This window comes from Brachyhypopomus gauderio, chromosome 8, assembly GCF_052324685.1.
Source record: "Brachyhypopomus gauderio isolate BG-103 chromosome 8, BGAUD_0.2, whole genome shotgun sequence".
Classification (NCBI taxonomy): Eukaryota; Metazoa; Chordata; class Actinopteri; order Gymnotiformes; family Hypopomidae; genus Brachyhypopomus; species Brachyhypopomus gauderio.
The window spans coordinates 17054701-17073433 of record NC_135218.1 but is presented as its reverse complement, the minus strand read 5'-3'; the positions used below and the strand labels follow the sequence as shown (position 1 = coordinate 17073433).

General features: G+C 38.9%; 2 protein-coding genes across 13 annotated transcripts in view; both read left to right on the top strand.

The window, feature by feature from the left end:
• Positions 1-768: 768 nt before the first annotated feature.
• Positions 769-4375, top strand: ptmaa (prothymosin alpha a). The gene is made up of 5 exons (XM_077015008.1): positions 769-932; positions 3151-3222; positions 3399-3483; positions 3616-3689; positions 3774-4375. Exons 1-5 carry the CDS (start codon positions 888-890, stop codon positions 3810-3812), a joined length of 315 nt encoding a protein of 104 aa, XP_076871123.1. The 5' UTR covers positions 769-887; the 3' UTR covers positions 3813-4375.
• Positions 4376-15496: 11121 nt separating this feature from the next.
• dlg1a (discs large MAGUK scaffold protein 1a) overlaps positions 15497-18733 on the top strand; it is a 92415-nt gene continuing 89178 nt past the window's right edge. For 6 of the 12 annotated variants that reach the window (XM_077015022.1, XM_077015019.1, XM_077015018.1 and 3 more), the window contains exons 1-2: positions 15498-16221; positions 16372-16503. In XM_077015022.1, coding sequence (XP_076871137.1) covers positions 16203-16221; positions 16372-16503 — 151 coding nt within the window. In that variant the 5' untranslated portion in view covers positions 15498-16202. Of the gene's footprint in view, positions 16222-16371; positions 16504-18733 lie in introns of all 12 variants that reach the window. The other 6 variants (XM_077015013.1, XM_077015009.1, XM_077015012.1 and 3 more) reach the window with 5 other exon arrangements.

Sequence of the window (18733 nt, the reverse complement as noted above, 5' to 3'; positions counted from 1 at the left end):
TTGGTAAAGGGGAGGGGCCCGAAACTGTCGCTCAAATTCGAGAAGGTTTACCCAGAGGAGTTTTTACTAAGTACCGCAATGTTCTCCTTTGATCTTTGAATACGTGACCTTATTTATTAGACAGCAAGTTTATCTCACCTTGTAAGATAGGATTGTTTATGTAAGACCTCAGGAAACGGACGTATAGTCTCCGAGTTTTGATTACGTTCTCATTACAAGAGAACATTCCCTAAAAAGTTCCATGTAATCACATTTTCATATATAGGTTTAGCTACTCTCTATACCCTACATATAACAACACGTGCAAATCAGATGTAATAACACCGAAATGTGACCCGCAGATGTTATAGGCTGCTGAACCTATGAGTAAAAGAAAGGTATAATTAAAGACCAGCTTTAACTGTTTTGTCAGCTGGTTATTAATAAGAATAAGACGGGACATCTTGATAGTCCAGAGTATTACCTTATCAAAAACGTGTAGTCTAGATCTAGACAGCCTAGTTTTTTTTTTGTTTGTTTGTTTGTTTGGTGGGGGTCTCACATTAGTCGTCAATCAGGAGACTAGTCAAAATAGTGCAGCGACAGTTACTAGTCACATAAATGACTCAGAAAGGTTGGTTTGCAAGCGGTTTCCCTCAGTGTAGAAATACTGTCCATTGTTCGAGACTGGCGAATTAGACATAGACTACAGATTTTTCGCTATATCGACCAATCATTTAAAACTGCCCGCCTTTAGACTCCGCCCATTCCTCTATATTAAGGACTCCGCCGTCGAGTGAGTTTGCCACAGGCACTAACTAACCCTTTATCTTTATTATAAGCCTTTTGGACCCCTCTTCACATTATTTTGTTCCGTGACCGCATCACATTTTTACGTTTAGGCAGAAATGGCTGACACAAAAGTCGATACCAGCTCGGAAATCTCCGCAAAGGTAGGGAATTTATTATCTAGTGTAAAAACTCGAAAAACGCGGTTTATGGAATTTTGAAAGAATGGACCACATATTCTTATGGAATAAGGATTTCTGTGTGGAAATTGTACAATTGTCGTATGGGAACAGCGTTCGTTGGGCTGCATCTTTTTTGTCGTTGACGTGGACGCATAATGTTTCTGTGAAGACTTTTCTGGATGGAAAAATGTAACATGCACTCTAAAGTTGGGTTTGCTTCAGAAACATTAGTAGCCAGAGCTTGCATTGTCCTGAGCGTAACAGTCTGCGCGGGTTCTTTGTTAGAAACGTTTCGGTTCCCTTTTGAAAAAAGTACATTGAGCTGCAGACATAATATCTTAACATCTCCAACTTCTTTTTGAACAAGTTATTGGGTTTTTTTTTTTCACCAGTGTAATCGCTGATAGGAGAGCCTATTGCATTTAGGAGACGCGGCGATTTGTCAATCCACAAGCCATTGCCTCCCTTATTCCGATATGACAAGTTCGCTTCTGCGCTGGAGGAACCTTGATGTCTCCTTCTACACGCTTCTTGATGAATGATGCCACAGACTAGACTGTGGTCCGTTGGTCAGATTATTCCGTTTGTATCATGTGCCAGTAATTCCGTGATTATTTAGATTCATTTCAGAGATTGAGATATATTAGATATTTGTCGTAGTTCTTTATTTCTGTCAAATATGGTAATCTGGTTCTAATGAGGCACGTCGGCTGTTTGGCGGGGATTTTATCTCGAAGCGGCATAAATGACGCATTTATTGTGGAAGTTGTGGCAAGTTCAGATAATGGTGAACCCATTTTGATAGCGAGTAAAGGAGCGACCTATTACTGTTATTGATGAGTACCTTGTCTTATTTTGGCTGCCGGGTACACTGTCGGGTCGTTTTCAGATGTTAAATCAGGGACACGGCGATTACGATTTCGTTTTTCCGCGTTTGTTCGTCTGCAGGTGCAAATGGGGAGCCTCTCGACACCTCGCACTGACGAAGTTATCCCGCAAAATTTGGCTAGGCAACCAGTGTAGCCTAAACGGTTCACTCCGCAACGCTGTTTGCGGGTTATGTGAGTTTACAATAATATGTAATAAATGGCCAACGCAGAATGCGAGCACGGAACAGAAGTTACATTGCATCAGTGTGAGCGTCTTTTCCAGCCTTCCCCTGCTGTATAAAAGTTTTCTCTGGTAACAAAAAGCGAAAATCTAATAACTGGGGACAGAACACCATCTATGACCATTTGTCCTTTGTTAGGCTATTGCAAAGCACCGCTCTATAGCCTACCTTGACGAGGATATATCCCGTTAATCAAGTAAAAAATGTGTAGATTATTTCTGTTTCAACTGTCGCTAACCGGCCATGCTGTTCGTCAATTTTATAGCCTATCCACGGCGGACCATCTTTTTCCTTTTTTTAGAGCGAACGCAGGGAATATATCCTAGCCGGGATTATTCATCTGAGTCAGTGACGCTTAGTGTTGGTCTGAGACTACAAAGCACTGACATGTAATGTAATGGTGTAAGGAGACGTTGCTGGCGTGCTGTACTAATAAACGGCTTAAAGACTAAGGGTTACGACCTAAATGCATTAATTCAAGCGATTTGCCGCACTAGAACATACTCTGGGGTACGACATAGGCCTGTTCTGAAGGTTAAAACTGTTTTTTATTTTGGTGGCAAAAATAATGTGATTTTTACAACCGTCTGAACAAATTAAGTTCAAGGACGTAAGTAGCGCCACAATAACTGTTTAAAATAGATTTGTTAAAATAATCTCCATATGGTAAAGAAGAAAAACCTCTACGTGCATGTCGCTATTGTTCCATCTCGGGTTAATCTATCGAGCCTCTTTCTGGTGGTGTTCGTTCCAGCGTTCTTATTGGCTGCGTTAAAATAATCTGTGTATGCAGGCTGGGAGTTGTAGTTTTTCCACGGGCGTGTCTTCGACGAAACCTATGGTGTAGATTATTTACTGAACTACACAGCTCTTTGGCGCTAACACCACCGACGTATCAGATTACAACACTTCAGTAAGGTATTTTAAACAAGGCGGAGATGGAAAAGGTCAACGTCCAATGAGCTTTAAGAATTGAAGTTGAGCCTTTTTGTGTGAAACAAAAAGTAGTGTAAGACCTACTATGGGGTTTCTAACAAACATTTGAGCCCCCATAAGACAAAAGTTCAATAAATCTATTTTATTTCCCAGGACCTTAAAGAAAAGAAGGTGGTTGAGGACGAAGCAGAAAATGGGAAAACTGCTCCAGCCAATGGAAATGCAGTAAGATTTCGTTTTTTGTCTTGTTTTTATTGGATATTCACCAGACCATGAGATCAGAACTTCAAATGCAACCCCTCGTAAACTTGCGCTATCAGTACACATTAAATGAGTTGGGCTCATCTTTCAGAATGTTGTCAAAAAGTACATTATGAAATTATAATACTAATATTTTTCAGGATAATGAGGAAAATGGAGATCCAGAAAATGAAGTAGAAGAAGAAGAGGATGATGTTGGTGAGGAAGAGGATGAAGAAGACGAAGGTAACTCGCCCTGTCAATAAATTAACAAAATCAAAGTGCCTCTGCTGTGGTTACTCTGTAAGAGCTTCATTGTGAGTTAAGCAACACAGTAAGACAATAACCTTGCCTGACTTAAAACTCACACCATTGCAGGTGATGAAGATGATGAGGAAGATGACGCTGAGGGGGGCACAGGGAAACGAGCAGCTGAAGATGACGACGAGGAAGTAAGTGCCCTTTTGTCAGGAACATTTTTACACCAAGTTCATATTGCAGATTTTGTGCTGTGAGGTCTAATCCTTTGTTTTTAGGAGGACGTTGAAACCAAGAAGCAGAAGACAGATGATTAAGAGGGCAGTCTGCTGAACGTCCTGTCAACCCTCCTCTCCTAAACTCATCCACTGGGGGAAGATAATGTGGTCATCATCAAGTAGAGTTCGGCATCTGTGTACACACACATAACTGCAAATTTTGTAGAAACAACCAAGACTTCAAAGCTCTACCTTCTTACAAAATACTTTAAAAGGAGAATTTGTTTGTATTTTTATTTACATTTTATATTTTTGTACATATTGTTAGGAGGTCAGCCATTTTTGACAGTGATCTCTGGTTACCAAACGGTGCTTTGAAGTTGAAGCCTCTCTATGAAATAGATTTTACTTGTGGTTTGACCATGTCATGTTATCTCAACTGAAATTGTAAAAAAAAAAAAAAAAAAGCCGTTTAAATCAAAGCATTCCAGTACTTTGTGTATGTACATCAGTTGTACCATACGTAGTTGGTTTGTATGAGACGGCAAGGCTTAAGGAAAGAATTCTTTTCTTACTTGTCTATTAAATTGCTATCTATTGTGGCCTGTTTGATGTATGTGTGAAATTGTTGTGCGACAATAAACCGAAATTTTATTTTGTGAGTTCCTAATTTTTTTTTTCCAATTTTTTCTTTAACTTTTAGATGAGCTTTTAATGTTGGAGGTGTAGAGAATATACTCATGAACAAACATCATTTTCAGATATGCAGTTCACATATTTCAGTATGTCAGAGGGAAATGTACATCAATGTAAATTATTCATGCCTTAAGACCTCAAGATCCAGTATAAATTATATTGCATTAAATAAATCTGACTGTGTGAATTATTCCATTTTAATGTACACTTTATTTCCTTAGAAAATATGGACTCCGTTGTTTGGTCAATTATACAGATATATATATATATATATATATATATATGTTGTCTTGCCCTTACTCTTGATAATAGTAATATCCTGGGTTATGCCTGAAGGGGGCGCTATACTTCTCTTGTGATTCCCAGTCTTGTCTATGAGCAATGTCCTAATAACACTTCATACACTTTCATTTTCCCCATTAAATACTATTAAGTATTTCAACATACAAAGTTCTTATTTTGGATCCGCTGTCATGTATACCAAAAGATATTCTGAGAGCTTGTTGAATATAATTACTGAAAAATAGTGATTGTTTAAAAGTAATAAGCAATTCAAGTTATAAAATATGTATGACTTCCACAATATCCATCTTTGCTTCAAGATTGCACTAAAGATATACCAGCACAAGCAAATACATAAAAATGCTACTACAAATACTGGCAGGAAATATTTGAAGATCCAAAAAGGTATATTTGATATCAGTACTGTCTGTTTTCAGTTTTCCAAATTATACTTGTAATATTGTTACTAAATAATACACTCGGCATGCATTTATTCTGAATTGTGAAAGAGATCAGCACCTCATCACCTTTTCAGTTTCACACACTGCTCATTGACCGAGGACATCAGGACCCTTTCTTCTGTTCAACCCTCTCTACTTATTCCACTGACATTCCCCACACACAGCCCCACTAGAAAGATGGCTTGATTTGTAATTCTTTTCTTAAAAAATGCTGGTAATGTAGAGAGAGACAAAAGCTGGCAGTAAAAACCCAGGTGTAAGTAGTAGCTTGTATTACTGTGCTGTGGTGTAGCCATAGTCTCTGAATGTGCTTGAAGATGTTATTGAATGTTCACCATTGTAGATAAGTTCCAGTTACCTTCAAGAGTTCAGAGGAAGTCTTCTCACCCACGTATTTCTTGATATGTGATAGTCAGATTTGCAAGTGTTACTAATCATGTAACAGCTAGACTATAAATGTTGGCATTCCCTGAGAAATTAAGTCAATACTGGGAGTGCTGTGATTTCATAATAAACAAACCTGTCTGATTCTGAGTTGACATCCAGCAAACATTCTAAGTCTTAATGACTTTATTTTGCATTTCTTTTGTTTGTTGCATGACTGCAAGATATTTTTTCCTAATCAGAGGTGTCAAAAGCAATTATGTAGCTGGAAAACTGAGCTTGGTACAGAGGGTATGTGTTTACAAAGCTTAGAGCTTGATTAACAGTTAAACCTCAGTAATCTTACTTAAGGGCTCTTAAAATCTAGTTATTATTACTACTGCAGTCATAATACCAAAGCAGTGATTTTGCACTATATCTTATTGTTATTTAAATTAACTGGAGGTTGGATACAGTGATAGTCAAACACATTTTCTTAAAATATTAAACCATCAATGCACAAATATGTTTAAGTGATTGCATTTGTGTGTGTTGTTGGTTGTGTGTGTGTGTGTGTGTGTGTGTGTGTGTGTATATGTGCATGTGTGTCACATTGATTTTGCATGCCGTGCAGTGCTGAGACAGCTCTGTAGGGCAAGGAAATCAATAGTGCTCAGATTGACTGAATAAATTTGGCCATTTGTACTCAGTGGGTAAGAGCTGACCTCTAACCAGGCAGATGTCACAAAGCTGCAGGAATGTGAACTAAATGGGTTAATGGTGGAAAACATGAAAGATCTTGGTAAATCCAAATAAATCTTGGATATAAGCTTTCTGCTTAAGATTTATAAAAGAAATTAATTCATATTAATTGTAAACAGCACTTCATAAGATTTAGGACAGTCTATGTCCATCATATCTAGGTCTTTTTTTAGCTGCAGGAATTGCAATTACTTGTGTTACAGGTATTTCTGAAATTACTTAGGGCTAAAAAATATATATGCAACAAATATATTAATAAAAAAACGTTTTAATATTTTTGTCACAATGTGCAGAAAGAAATAATTGCATCAGTGGATAATTAGAAAATATATTCATATATTATACATTTATTATAATATAACAGCCTTTCAGAACATTGTGCACATTTTTCCAAAAGATAAAATGTATCAAATATATATCAGATAATATTATGTATTCATGGTCACCAACACCAGCTGTAGTACAGAGAAACACATCACTACCTAAAATGTGTCCTTGGTCACTAATAAACACATTGGTCAGTGGCTGCTGGATTGTTTCTCTTCAGTTCAGGTGTGATTTCATGTGAAGCACTGAAGTGTTTGCAGTGGCACGTAATACATTCAGAGGAAGCTATCGGTCTTATCTGATGCTTTGTGTTATGATTGGCTATGGGCTGACATCTTGAACTAGTCATCAAAGTGTTAGACTGTTCCATCTACCTCAATGTGCCTGTTGCCATGAACTTTATTCATGGAGGTAACAATATTTTAAGAAAATAAAAGGACAATTATATATATTTTTTTGATGGACAGAAAACAGACAGAAATTATACTGATGCATTTTTAATAATGAACTCTTTATTTTTTATTCTCAGATACACTTGAAACTATTTTTGGACTACAATCATGTAGTACAATACTGCAGAAAATATAAATGATATGTAAACATGTCAATGACAATGGCAGAAATCAAATGGCAATGCATTATATTAAAATTGCAAACACTTTTAATGTGTCACCATAAATAATTTTTATGTAAAGTTAGAAAGAACAACAGTCTAGAATGGGCTTGTGGATCTGCTGAACCACAAACTCAGGATGCTATTATGGAACGTTTTAAATGAAACTCACAATTCCACTACAGTAATAATATTTAGACAGAACTCACATCATTTCCTCCTGGGTTTAAAGGTATCGTAGTTTCCAAGGTCTCTGTGCTTGAGCAGTAAAGGACAGTCTGAAGTCTGTATGTCCAGTAGAGCTCAGGTCTGGAATGTGCTCAGTCACTGCACAAAACATGTCTTACGTCCTACACTTCTGCTCACACAGTTTGACATTTTTAATCCAAACGCCAGGCACTTGTGCATCGAGTGAACCATTTTTTAATAGTAGTCTTGCACCAGTTTGCACATGTTACAAGCGCAATACATTTTAGCCACTCCTTTTTACTGTTACTCAAGGAGCCAAATATATTTGGTATTGAAAAAATGTCAGTTATATAAGTGAAAGCCCTTCCCTGTTTCTCCAAGTGTACAGCACTGCTTTTAGGAATGTGGTCTGCTAGCTCTGGTGCAGTAGACTGAGACTGTGCTGAGGATTGGCTCTCTGTCCTTTGCCAAGTTACACAATCCTCCCCTCTTGAGGGCGTAGGTGAGACCTCCTTCTCTAGCACTTTTGCCACCTGGTGGTAAGTCAAGGAACCTGCGCCAAACTCACACTGAGCATTATGTCCACAGTACAAAGGAGGCTTTTATAGCATTAGATGTAGGTGAAGTTTGCAATCTAAAATACCTTGCTGATATCTGGAATTTTTTCTATTTACTTAGATCAGTACAAAAGGATCATGGCGCCCTTTTATGCTCGAGAATATTGGTGCCAATAAAGGCTGATGCTTTTTCTTATTTACATTCAGCTATATGTCCGCATAAGCTGATCATTTAAAAAATACACTGTGTGTGCAAACATGTGAAATATATGACATCGCAAATATTGTAAAAAAGATGCATATGGTGTGTAAACATGATTTATATTAATATATATTTCAATTCCAATATGATGATTTATTAAAGAGCTTTTAAGTGATAATTTCTCTAAATATACTTTTTACTAAGCCAAAAAAAAAAAAACATTCATTTAGATTTTTTGAGAAACACTATAGAGACAATAGAACCAGTTCTTGGTGTAAAGTCATACTGTCTTAGACACACAAAAAACCCAAAGGCTTACCATCATGTGTACACTGACATCATCAATACAGAACCTACAGGTCTACAGATCTCCATCACTATCTGGGTTTCATACTGCACACTGTCAGCAACATACTGATCCTGTTTCCACAAATCTAGTCAGTAAAGTATAAACCCTTTTGGGCACAAGCTAACAGACATCTACAAATAACATGTTTAATAAAATAATAAAAGGCATCTATCCATCCATCCATTTGCAACTGCTTATCTGGGTCCGGGGTGCAGGGGCAGTAACCTAAGCAACGAGGCCCAGGTAATAAAGGATATTCTGATACAGTCAGTGTCTGTCTGTGACTGGTTCGTGTTCATCTTATTTAAGGTAACTATGCTTTTAATTCACTTTTATTTCAAAAATTGTTTAAACATATTGGACAGTTTAAAAATACATAAATGTACAATAGTTTTCAGAAGTCACAATTTTTTGCAGTTTGAAGTTACGTAATCAGAAAACCACTTTGATTCTCTCCTCTTCAGTCTCTTCTGGCTGCATTTGATATTTCTCCAGCGCACTCGCCATTGTGTGTTTCCACAGGCTTCACTTGTGAGAGCTGTTCCCACGTGCAGTCAGACTGTTTAGACAGTATAGAGACATTGGTACATGGGGATAGAATATGTTATAGGTAAAAGCAGAGAATAAGAAGCAAACAAACAAAAAGACTCAGCTGTCTGACCTGTAGGGGGCGCTAGGCCTGCATCCCAGCAGAAAAATCACACCAGGAGTGTCTACAGATACTGGCTACAGAATGGAGTGACCATCAGTCATCTCCACTACATGGATGGCATCAAGCTGTATGGCAGAAGTGAATGAGACATCGACCAGCTAAGCCGTCTCACCGGGATTTACAGCAATGACATCTGAATGTCATTCAGACTGGATACGTGTGGTCGGATGATTACAGGGAGGGGGAAGGTAGTTTGGACTGAGGGGATTATTGTACCAGAAGGAAACATAACAGATGTTGAGGGCAGCCACTTCTTAATCTCACAGGCTGGAGGGAATTATGAAGAGGCCACAAGGAAAGCAGCTACAGCCAAATACCTACAGAGAGTGATGTAGGTCCTGGGAATACAGCGGAATGGGAGGAACAACACCTACACTCTACCATCAGGTTACCCGGGACCTGCTGGCATAATACGCTGGCCAAAGGAGGAGATAGAAACCACCGACATCAAGACAAGGAAACTGCTCACAATGCACAGAGGGTTTGATCCCAAGTACCAATGGCTGGAAAAGAAGCAGTGGACAGAAGCACTAATCATGGGAAGAACAATAGAGGCTGGGATCTACCACACAGGCAGGATCCAGATGGAGGCTGTGCAAAGATGCCCCAGAGTTGGTCTACCATATAATAGTGGGATACAAGATGCTAGCAAGAAGAGCTTTTAAGGAACACCATAACCAAGGGGTTGCCATAATGTACAGAAATATCTGTGCCAAGTACACTCTGGAAATCCCAAAATGGTGGTGGAGAACGATCGAGTTAGGATTCTGTGGGACTTCCCGATAGAGACTGACAACATGGTAATGGCTAAGGAACCAGACATAACAGTAACAATCACCAGAAGAGGGCATAGTGACAGATGTAGCAGTCCCAAGTGATACCAACGTCAGAACAACATTTATTCCTGTAGTCTTAGGTTATCAAGTCAAGTCAACAATTCAGAGTTAATCCAGAGTTGTTGTTTATGCTACCAACAGAGGGCAGTGAGTCAGGATAATGATCCATCTAGCTCCATGGATGTTGGACAGGTTGCACCCTTCATTAGAAGGAAATCAATAAGACTGGTCTCAATTTCTGTACTGGCAAATATGTTCTACAAATAGCAACTCAACTGTTTCAATTCAGATGATTACTATAACAGTGAGCACCTGTAATTACAAGACAACCTTGGCTGTCACTTTTTTTAACCCTTTGCTGTAAATTCTTACTCATTAGCTCTTACTCATGAATTTTTCTCAGTTGTAGTATTAATGGTGAGAAGGATCGGTCCACATTTTCCTTTCAAGGAGCTTATGTAGTATGTATACTTCACCACTGAGGGTCAGTGTTCACTAAGCAGATGATTGGTTAACCAGAAATGATAACAATGAGAGTCATGCTAGTTTCATCACATCATTATTAGATGAGCCTGTGCTTGACAATAAGCAAGCGTTGCCCCTCCAGAAAATGTGCTATACAGTCTTAGTTGACCTTCCACAAATTAAACTTTACACAAGTCCTAAATGAAACGAGGTCTCATGTGTCCAGTTTCCTCTTTTAATTAAATACCCCTGAGGTCATTTGCTAAGTGTAAAAGTGGCAGACATCCAAAGGAAAGATCAAATCAGATCCATGGCAGTGACAAAGAAAGATGTTCTCTACAGAAAACACCAAAACGTCTCCAATATTACAAAATGATAAACATAAATAAACACGTACTCACTACTGTTCTGATTGCCTCTCTCTGCTTAGGCCGTGTGCCAAGGCTCTGCACTATAGTTGGGGATTACTGCAGTTTCATCAGCTCTGAATATAAGAATATCTTTACATATATATATAGAATATCTATATATACTAAATTATAGTCTGACTGTCTCTAAGCATACTGTAGTTACTCACCTGGAAACTTATGACATTCATAGAAAAGAAAGTCAAGCGGGAATTGAATAAAAAGAGATGATCTAATAATATAACACTTAAAAATGACATAAAGACTAGTTGAATGAGGACAAAAGGGCCTTTACCTTTAGAGAATATAGAAATGCAGTTACATAAATTATTTGCTTAAGATTTTGGACAATTCTTCCAGAAGAAGAATTTTTTTATCAAGAAGGAAGACCTGTCTCTCCTTCACCCTCTTCAACCAGACCTTCTAAAAAACCAAAAAGATAAAAGGGGACATCAATGATGGTAATAACATGTGCCACTAGAATAAGCACTGGTGTCCTGTGTGCTACTCTAAGGTTAGTGGCAGTGTTGACTAGCTAGCACAGGCAGCATGAGGCTTTCACATGATCAAAGGTCGACAGCAGAGTCTGCCAGGCTGAGGAAACCTTGCAAGCACCTGAGTAGGGATGAGAACTGGGTATTGTTATTCTCTATTTATATTTCACTCTGTACTTGTAAATATCTGAAATAAAAGAGCAGTGTAATCAAAATTGGTGCATTAAAGATATCAGTCCAACAATGTGAATGAACCTAATCTTTTGGGATATGAAACACGGATTACTTACAAGGTGAGATGTTCAGTTAGATCAGTGAGGAAAGCCAGACTCCATAAGTGTGTATTAGCATTGGAGGATTTCTTTTACAGTTCTAGAGTGCTTAAATGCTCAGAATAACTACACAAAATTGAAATTCGTCCAGTTTCATTCCTGTCATTTGAAGTCAAGGCATGCTTCTGAACATGACAGAGGATTCTATGGTTTTCTGTGATTCTATGGTTTGAATAATACTTATAATACGTCATTATATCCCATTGCTTATCTGAATGCAATTGATGGGTCTTTTCTCCCTTGACAAACATCTCAGTGTCTCAATGTTGCCCCCTGAAGGCCCTCCCTGGTGACAGCTGCTATTGTGCAGTACTGCTTCAAAGAAGCACAAAGGCTATAGGAATATATTCAATAAGTCCATACTGTCTATCAGTGATCTGTGACAGGCCTAATTAACACCCGTCAATTAATGGCTGCAAAAAAATCAAATTCTTTATTATCAGTAATACAAAGGATTAGCATCACTGACTATATGACAGTTGTGCATTTTGACATGGACATTTTATCCTCTGCTTAATTTCATTATATTAACATCATGCACATCATTAAAATAACCACTGTTTGGTCATCTGCATGTTTTATATGTGCAGACGTATTTATGTTATACAACATACATAGTCATTTTGGATCACTAATTAGTGCTTTGAGTGATTGCCAAGAGATGTGTGATCCAACCATAACATCGTTCTGCTCATGTCACCACCTCTATATTCAAATCGCTTTTCTTGCCTCAGGATGTGCCAGGTCTGCAGGACGCACAGTGTAGTTATTACTCACACTTCAAGATGCTGAATAAGCACTCGTGTGTTGTAGCGCAGTAGATTGGTTTCCCCTCAGATCTGTTTTCATTGCAGATTGCATGACAGGTGCTGCTTTTTTCAAATCACTCTTTGAGTCAATGCCATTACTCTAAACAGTGCATGGTGTTCACAGATATTGCATTCGAGTTTTTTTTCCCACAGACGTATTTCCCTCTGAAATGTGCTTTCAGAAAACATTTATGGAAATGCCAGTCAGGCAAGGGCTTTATCCTGCACAACCAAACATACCATGCCACTGATATGAAACATCAGTTAAAACAACAAAAGTATGCCTTGTATAAATCTGACACAAATGTGGTGCACATGCAGACTGCTGAATTATGTCAGGGAGGCGTCAGACTGTTTACTCTGAACAGACGTAGATTTTGTTGGTCGGTGACCTACAAATCCACCCACATCTCTCCCACAGTGGGCTCTAATGAGTGGAATGCTAAAAGAACTTCTGTGCTAGATATGAAATGCTGCATTTTTTATGACATGCCACTGTTATGATAATAGAATACATTGTTCTCTATGATAAAGTACATTCGCATAATTTGGATGCAATTCATTTAAACATGGAATTCCATGGAAGACATGCTTAACCTGGGGTGTTCAACATGCGGCCCACGCCAGACACCGCCTGGCAATAATCTCAATCCGGCCGCCAAAGAAAATATCCCAATGACACCATTCAATGGGACAATTTATTGAAAATGTGAAACAGTGCCACCTAGTGATTGCTTTCAAACATTTGATTTGTTCTCCCATCTACTGTTTTCTGTAGATGGGACATAAACCCGAAACACACCTGCTATAAACATGTTCATCCACATTATTTCAGAGATAGCATGTCTGTCTTAAGCAAATTCAAATATTACGTAATTGGTTACTTGACTAAGTAACCCCCGCCCCCTCAAAAAATGTGAAAGTGTTGAACATAAAATATTTCAACTAAGAAATAAAGAGCCCACCCTACTGTATCTCAGCATAAATGAGAGGCTTTCAGAGTAAACACCCTTTCATTTGACTCTAATTCCAAAGGTCAGAGCCTCTTTGCAAATGAGCAACAATTTCTAGCACTGTCTGATCCAGATGTCTAGACTGAGAACAGAATGTTTTTTTATAGTGAAACAATTTTTTTCAAAACATACACTATCCTGAAGGAAATAAATAATTTAAACCCCTGGTTCAAACCTGAGCATACAAATGTGGCAAAGAGTGAGAACTCTACTTACTACTTTACTGCTTGATATTTCTTGAAACAAAAACAGACTCGACACTCCCATGTATTCTTTAAAGCAATACTACTTAAATTAAAACATACATTTCCCAAGTCTATGTTTACACGATACCAATAGTTTATGAACTTTTTTTCTGATTTAAGACATAGCCATGATGCAGAAACTCACCTCCACCAGGCACAGTTAGTAATGCAAGAACAAAAAAACGTGACAAAGATAGAGCAATTTGATTAAACAAAAGTTGGGTGACAGTTCTCTAAGGCACAAACTAGATTTAAACTAATGGTCATACTTCTGCAAGTATTCATAGTTGCATTACAAGTTATGACTCCACCACTTTATATGAGGTCTTAAGGGACCTGCATTGACTAAATACATTCATGAATTTGCTTTACTTTTATTGACCTTTCTGAGTATCGTCCAAGTGTTTCAGTTTCCCAGGACCTTTAATAAGGGTCCATTATAAAGTTTTAGACTGAATTATGGTCTGAGAGGCTCTTAGGATAGGTTAAACAAACACGATAGGATAGCATTACTACAGAAATTGGACCAGGAACAAATTTTCCCTTGAAGTGTTCTAGTTTGCTAGCACGATCACCTCTGTCATTAGTCCTCTTTGCCTTTGCTGCAAATGGAAAGCCTGTTGAACAACTGCTTTGTCTTTTAGGTGCTGCAGGAAAAAGAGACCACTGTGCTCTGAGCTGAGGCCAGCTTCACTCCACCCAGTTCTGGCATGACAGTGGAATCATGTGACAGGCATTCATCCTATCACAAGATTATTACAACTGACAATGACATTTCAGAGACCAGCATCACCAACAGGGCCAAACAGGACTGACATTGTTCCTGACAGTGTTAACTTATGTCAAACTGTCATACTTTTAAATAAAGTCATTTAACTTGGAACGGTCATTTATTAAGAATATATTATACTTTGTAAAGTGGCTTTAGTGCTAGATCAATAAAATGAAATGACAGAAAATACACAGCAGCCTCAAAAAATAACTTCTCATTTTAAACCAATCTCCTATTCAAAGCTAGCCAGTATCTGTCCTTCACAAGTAGCACATCGCCCATAGTATTGGATGGGTCAAAACTGCAATGATCTTCAGATGGTCCGTTCTTGCCTCTATCGTTTATTATTTTAATAAGATGCAGAAAAACAAGCTTGATTGGTAGAAGGAATGCACAGGCAAAACAGGCTCGGTCGCTTATGATTTAACATACTCGGTCAAATGTACTTTGTATAAATCTGGGTTTTGCAGGGTGCCATTGTACTGTAGCAAGACTCCTAAGTTTAACTATTGAACTGTGTAGCTTCATCAGACTAGCCTACAGGCAAAAGTTAAAAAAAATTTAAGTTAAACTATAGCCCATTGCTGTTTTACTGGGAAATATCCGATAAATGAAAATTGATCAAATTCAAAGAGATTTATTTATACCCTCGATCAAAGCAAAAATAAACAAATCATTTGACAAAGTCAGAATCTATCCTGTCTCGTCTCTGCTCTACGCAGTACAAAAAGTGTATGACATGCGATTTAACCTTCCCTATGAAAATCATCACTAAACAGCAGATTTCTTCTGTGTTATACAAATATATAAAATGTACCGAGGAGCCTCTCGCGGACTGCCTACGTGTACATAGCTCCACATGCAAAGAATGAACAAAAACACGAGTCAGACCACACCTGGCTTCGCCGAGTCTTAACCCGAACCGTCCTGCACCTACATGGAGGCTCTATTGAACGGACGGGGAAGGCGGCGGATCATGTGATTTGTTTCCCGATCAAGGTCGCCATTTTGGAGGAAAGTTAGGATTTTCGGAAACACTGGTAGAAAGTAGAGGGGGCAGGATCAAAGAAGTTTTGTTTGGGAACGTATACGGATCAAGGAAGCGGCATAACACTGGATTCTGGCATATGGGACCCACCCAGAGTGCACCGTGTTGATTGCCTGCAACTTTGCATACCATTCGGAGAAGACTGGTTTATTACTGCTGCCTGTGCTGCTTCTGCAAGAATAGTTTGGGCATATTCTTTCCCATATTGTCTCTGTCGTTGTGCACGCTGGCTGTAACAGGTCTGTCCCATTCATTCATCTCCGCGAGCTAAAGTCAAAAGTTTTTGTTCAGGGTTGATTACGGAGTTGTGACAGGAGGTCGCCCTGCTTAATAGAATTGGTAGCAGAGTTGCAAGGATTTTTTTAGTTTAACCTTTACCCTCTTATTGCATCTTGACCAGTTTGCTCCATTCAGGGAGCATCGTGCCAGTTGCCGCGCATACAACGTATTAATCTGGTGAACGGAGGATAAAAACGAATAATAATACTTTCAAATGATTCAAACAACTCCCTACCATCTTTTTGCCAGTGTATGATTTAATCCCCAGGATTCATCATGCCAGTAAGGAAGAAAGGTGAGATTACAATTGTAGTTTACAACTTTAGATTTTATGTTGTATTCAACCGCTTTGCATTTTCATATGCAAAAACAATTATTTATATATATATATTATATATATAATCGTCGTTTATTTTGCTTCCATTAACTTAAATAAACTTTTCAGACACTCAGAGAGCGCTGCGGCTCCTGGAGGAATACAGGGCTAAATTGAGCCAGACTGATGATCCTCACCTCCGACACTCCGTTGAGAGAGTTATCGGCGTGTTTCAGAGCTCCCTCTTTCAAGCCCTAATAGGTAAGAGTCTGCAAGTGGAGCAAATCTAATGGTGTTCTGATTGTTTTTGGCATCGTGCGCTGAGCAGCACGTTTCGGCTGTGTGAGATGGTGGAACAGGTTTTGACCTTACCAGGACGTGACCCACACAGTCAGCAGGCTGCTCCAACAACGTCATGCAGCGCTCCACACCTGCGGAAGGTATTTGCATTCAGCGATTCAGACGTGGAGCTCTTACCGAGTCTGGGGCTGTGATTGGAGCTCGGAAATCACAACCGCACAGCTCCTTAATTCGTCCAGGTGGTAATGCATCATTTTTTTTTAGCTGAAATAGAGAATGATGAAATTTGTCTTGAGGCCGGGCAACCTAAGCAAAGTGGAAATTCATTTACATAGTTTAATGTGTTCGTGGTAATAGCTTTATACTGTTGAATTCAACAGGTCAAGGTTGAATCAAGATCAAGGTTTCAAGCCCGTTTCTGACTGTTTTACGCCATAACTGGTGTTAAATAGAAGGAAGCTTACTGCGAATAAAACTCACCCTCATGAACAATTGGTCATTTTTTGGTCATACTATATAAGCCGATACTATATCAGGAAGGAATTATTTAATTATTTCTTAATTTACGAAGGACACTTTTTGCATGTTTAGTCTGTTTGCGCCGGGGGAGGGGGGGTGGTTGTAGATTTTATATCTAATTATAGTGTACAGCAGTACAGCATCCACACCTCTGGAATGCATCCTATGGTTGTCATTTAAGTTTACTGTAGGCTATATCTGATTAGGTTGACCCTGGTTCTTGGTCTGTCGTCGATTGGCTTGTGTGAGATGCTTTATCTGAGCCCTGATTGGAGCACAGTCACTGTAGTCTGTACACGAGGGCTGCACAGTGCCTTGCTTGTTAATTGCTATTGCCATATTAACCTCTGCCTTGAATTCATCTAGATGTGTTGAACCAGGCACACATAGGGCGAGGTTGGAAAAATGAGGTGGCCGTCCAAAAAAAAAAAAAGATTAATGTGCATTTGGTCAAATTCTCCCAAGTTAACAAAAAGGGAAAACGCTGGTTGTACCAGCCAGTGTGGGAAGGCTGTATGGGAATAAGCAGTCTACCAAATGGCTAGTTTTTGGCTAGTCATCTGTTCTTCATCCCATTCATGTAGCACTGATGAAAGTGTTTCACCCTAAACCTGCAGAGATGTGTGTGTGATAGCCCCCCCACCCCTAATCCAGATTAATCCGTCTCTCGACATGATCACTTGCAGGGTAATCTTCTATGTAGTGATTTCCTGATCCTCAGCCCACCACACAGGAGTCAGTAACTATTTATGAATAAAATTGTTATGGAGGCCTGAGAGCTTATGGGAACTTCTATTGATACATCAGTACTGGTAATGTAATGAACCACAAATTGTCTCTCCAGGGCAACTGCTTACACTGACCTTGTTATTAATCATATATTTATTATGTGCTTGTACTGTATTAGACTGCAGAGGGGGCATGAATGTACTGTAGCTTTAATCCTGATATTATATGTGCCACTAAATACACATGAGCCCTCCTCTTTAGGGAATGAAAGAGTGTTTCATACTATGGTCTACTGTGGACTATACCTAGGATCCAACCTAAGACTGGGGTGTGTGTGTGTGCAGTACTGTGCAAAAGGTTTAGACAGGTGTGGAAAAATGCTGAAAAATAAGAATGATTTAAAAATAGAGGTGGTGGTTTATTTTTGCCAATTAGCAAAATGCTAAGTGAATTAAACAAGGGAAATATAAATTAAATCAATATTTTCTGTGACCACCCTAAGCCTTCAAAACAGCATAATGTCTTCTGGAAGCACTTGCACAAAGTCAGGGATTTTGTAAAATTATAGTCTTGTGTGTGATTAACCAATTATAACAAACAGTTGATAATGATCATCGTGTTCATATGTAGTCTGAAACACAGTCTTTAACTGAAGCAGTAACTGCCACATCAGAGGCATTAAACTGGGACTCAAAGGTGAGGTTGTGGAAGCTTCATGTCACAAGTCATAGTTGTACTACATCCGTGAGTCTCTTCCAGGCAAAGACTTTAAGCAGACTGGTAGTGTACAAGATCTTTTGAAGAAGCACCAGTAGCGTTGAGGACTGTAGACGCCACGGTCAGCCAAGGGCAGCAGATGAAATCAGAACATGTGCAGCAGTACATCAGCTCAGAGCTGGCAGTAACCAGTGGGACTCGGTTACACTCCTCTACTGTTCAGGGA

Coding starts and splice junctions, on each gene's coding strand:
- ptmaa (XM_077015008.1), top strand. CDS start 888: ATGGCTGACACAAAAGTCGATACCAGCTCGGAAATCTCCGCAAAG. Junction 3,484..3,615: donor AGAGGATGAAGAAGACGAAG/GTAACTCGCCCT, acceptor ACACCATTGCAG/GTGATGAAGATGATGAGGAA. Junction 3,690..3,773: donor CTGAAGATGACGACGAGGAA/GTAAGTGCCCTT, acceptor CTTTGTTTTTAG/GAGGACGTTGAAACCAAGAA.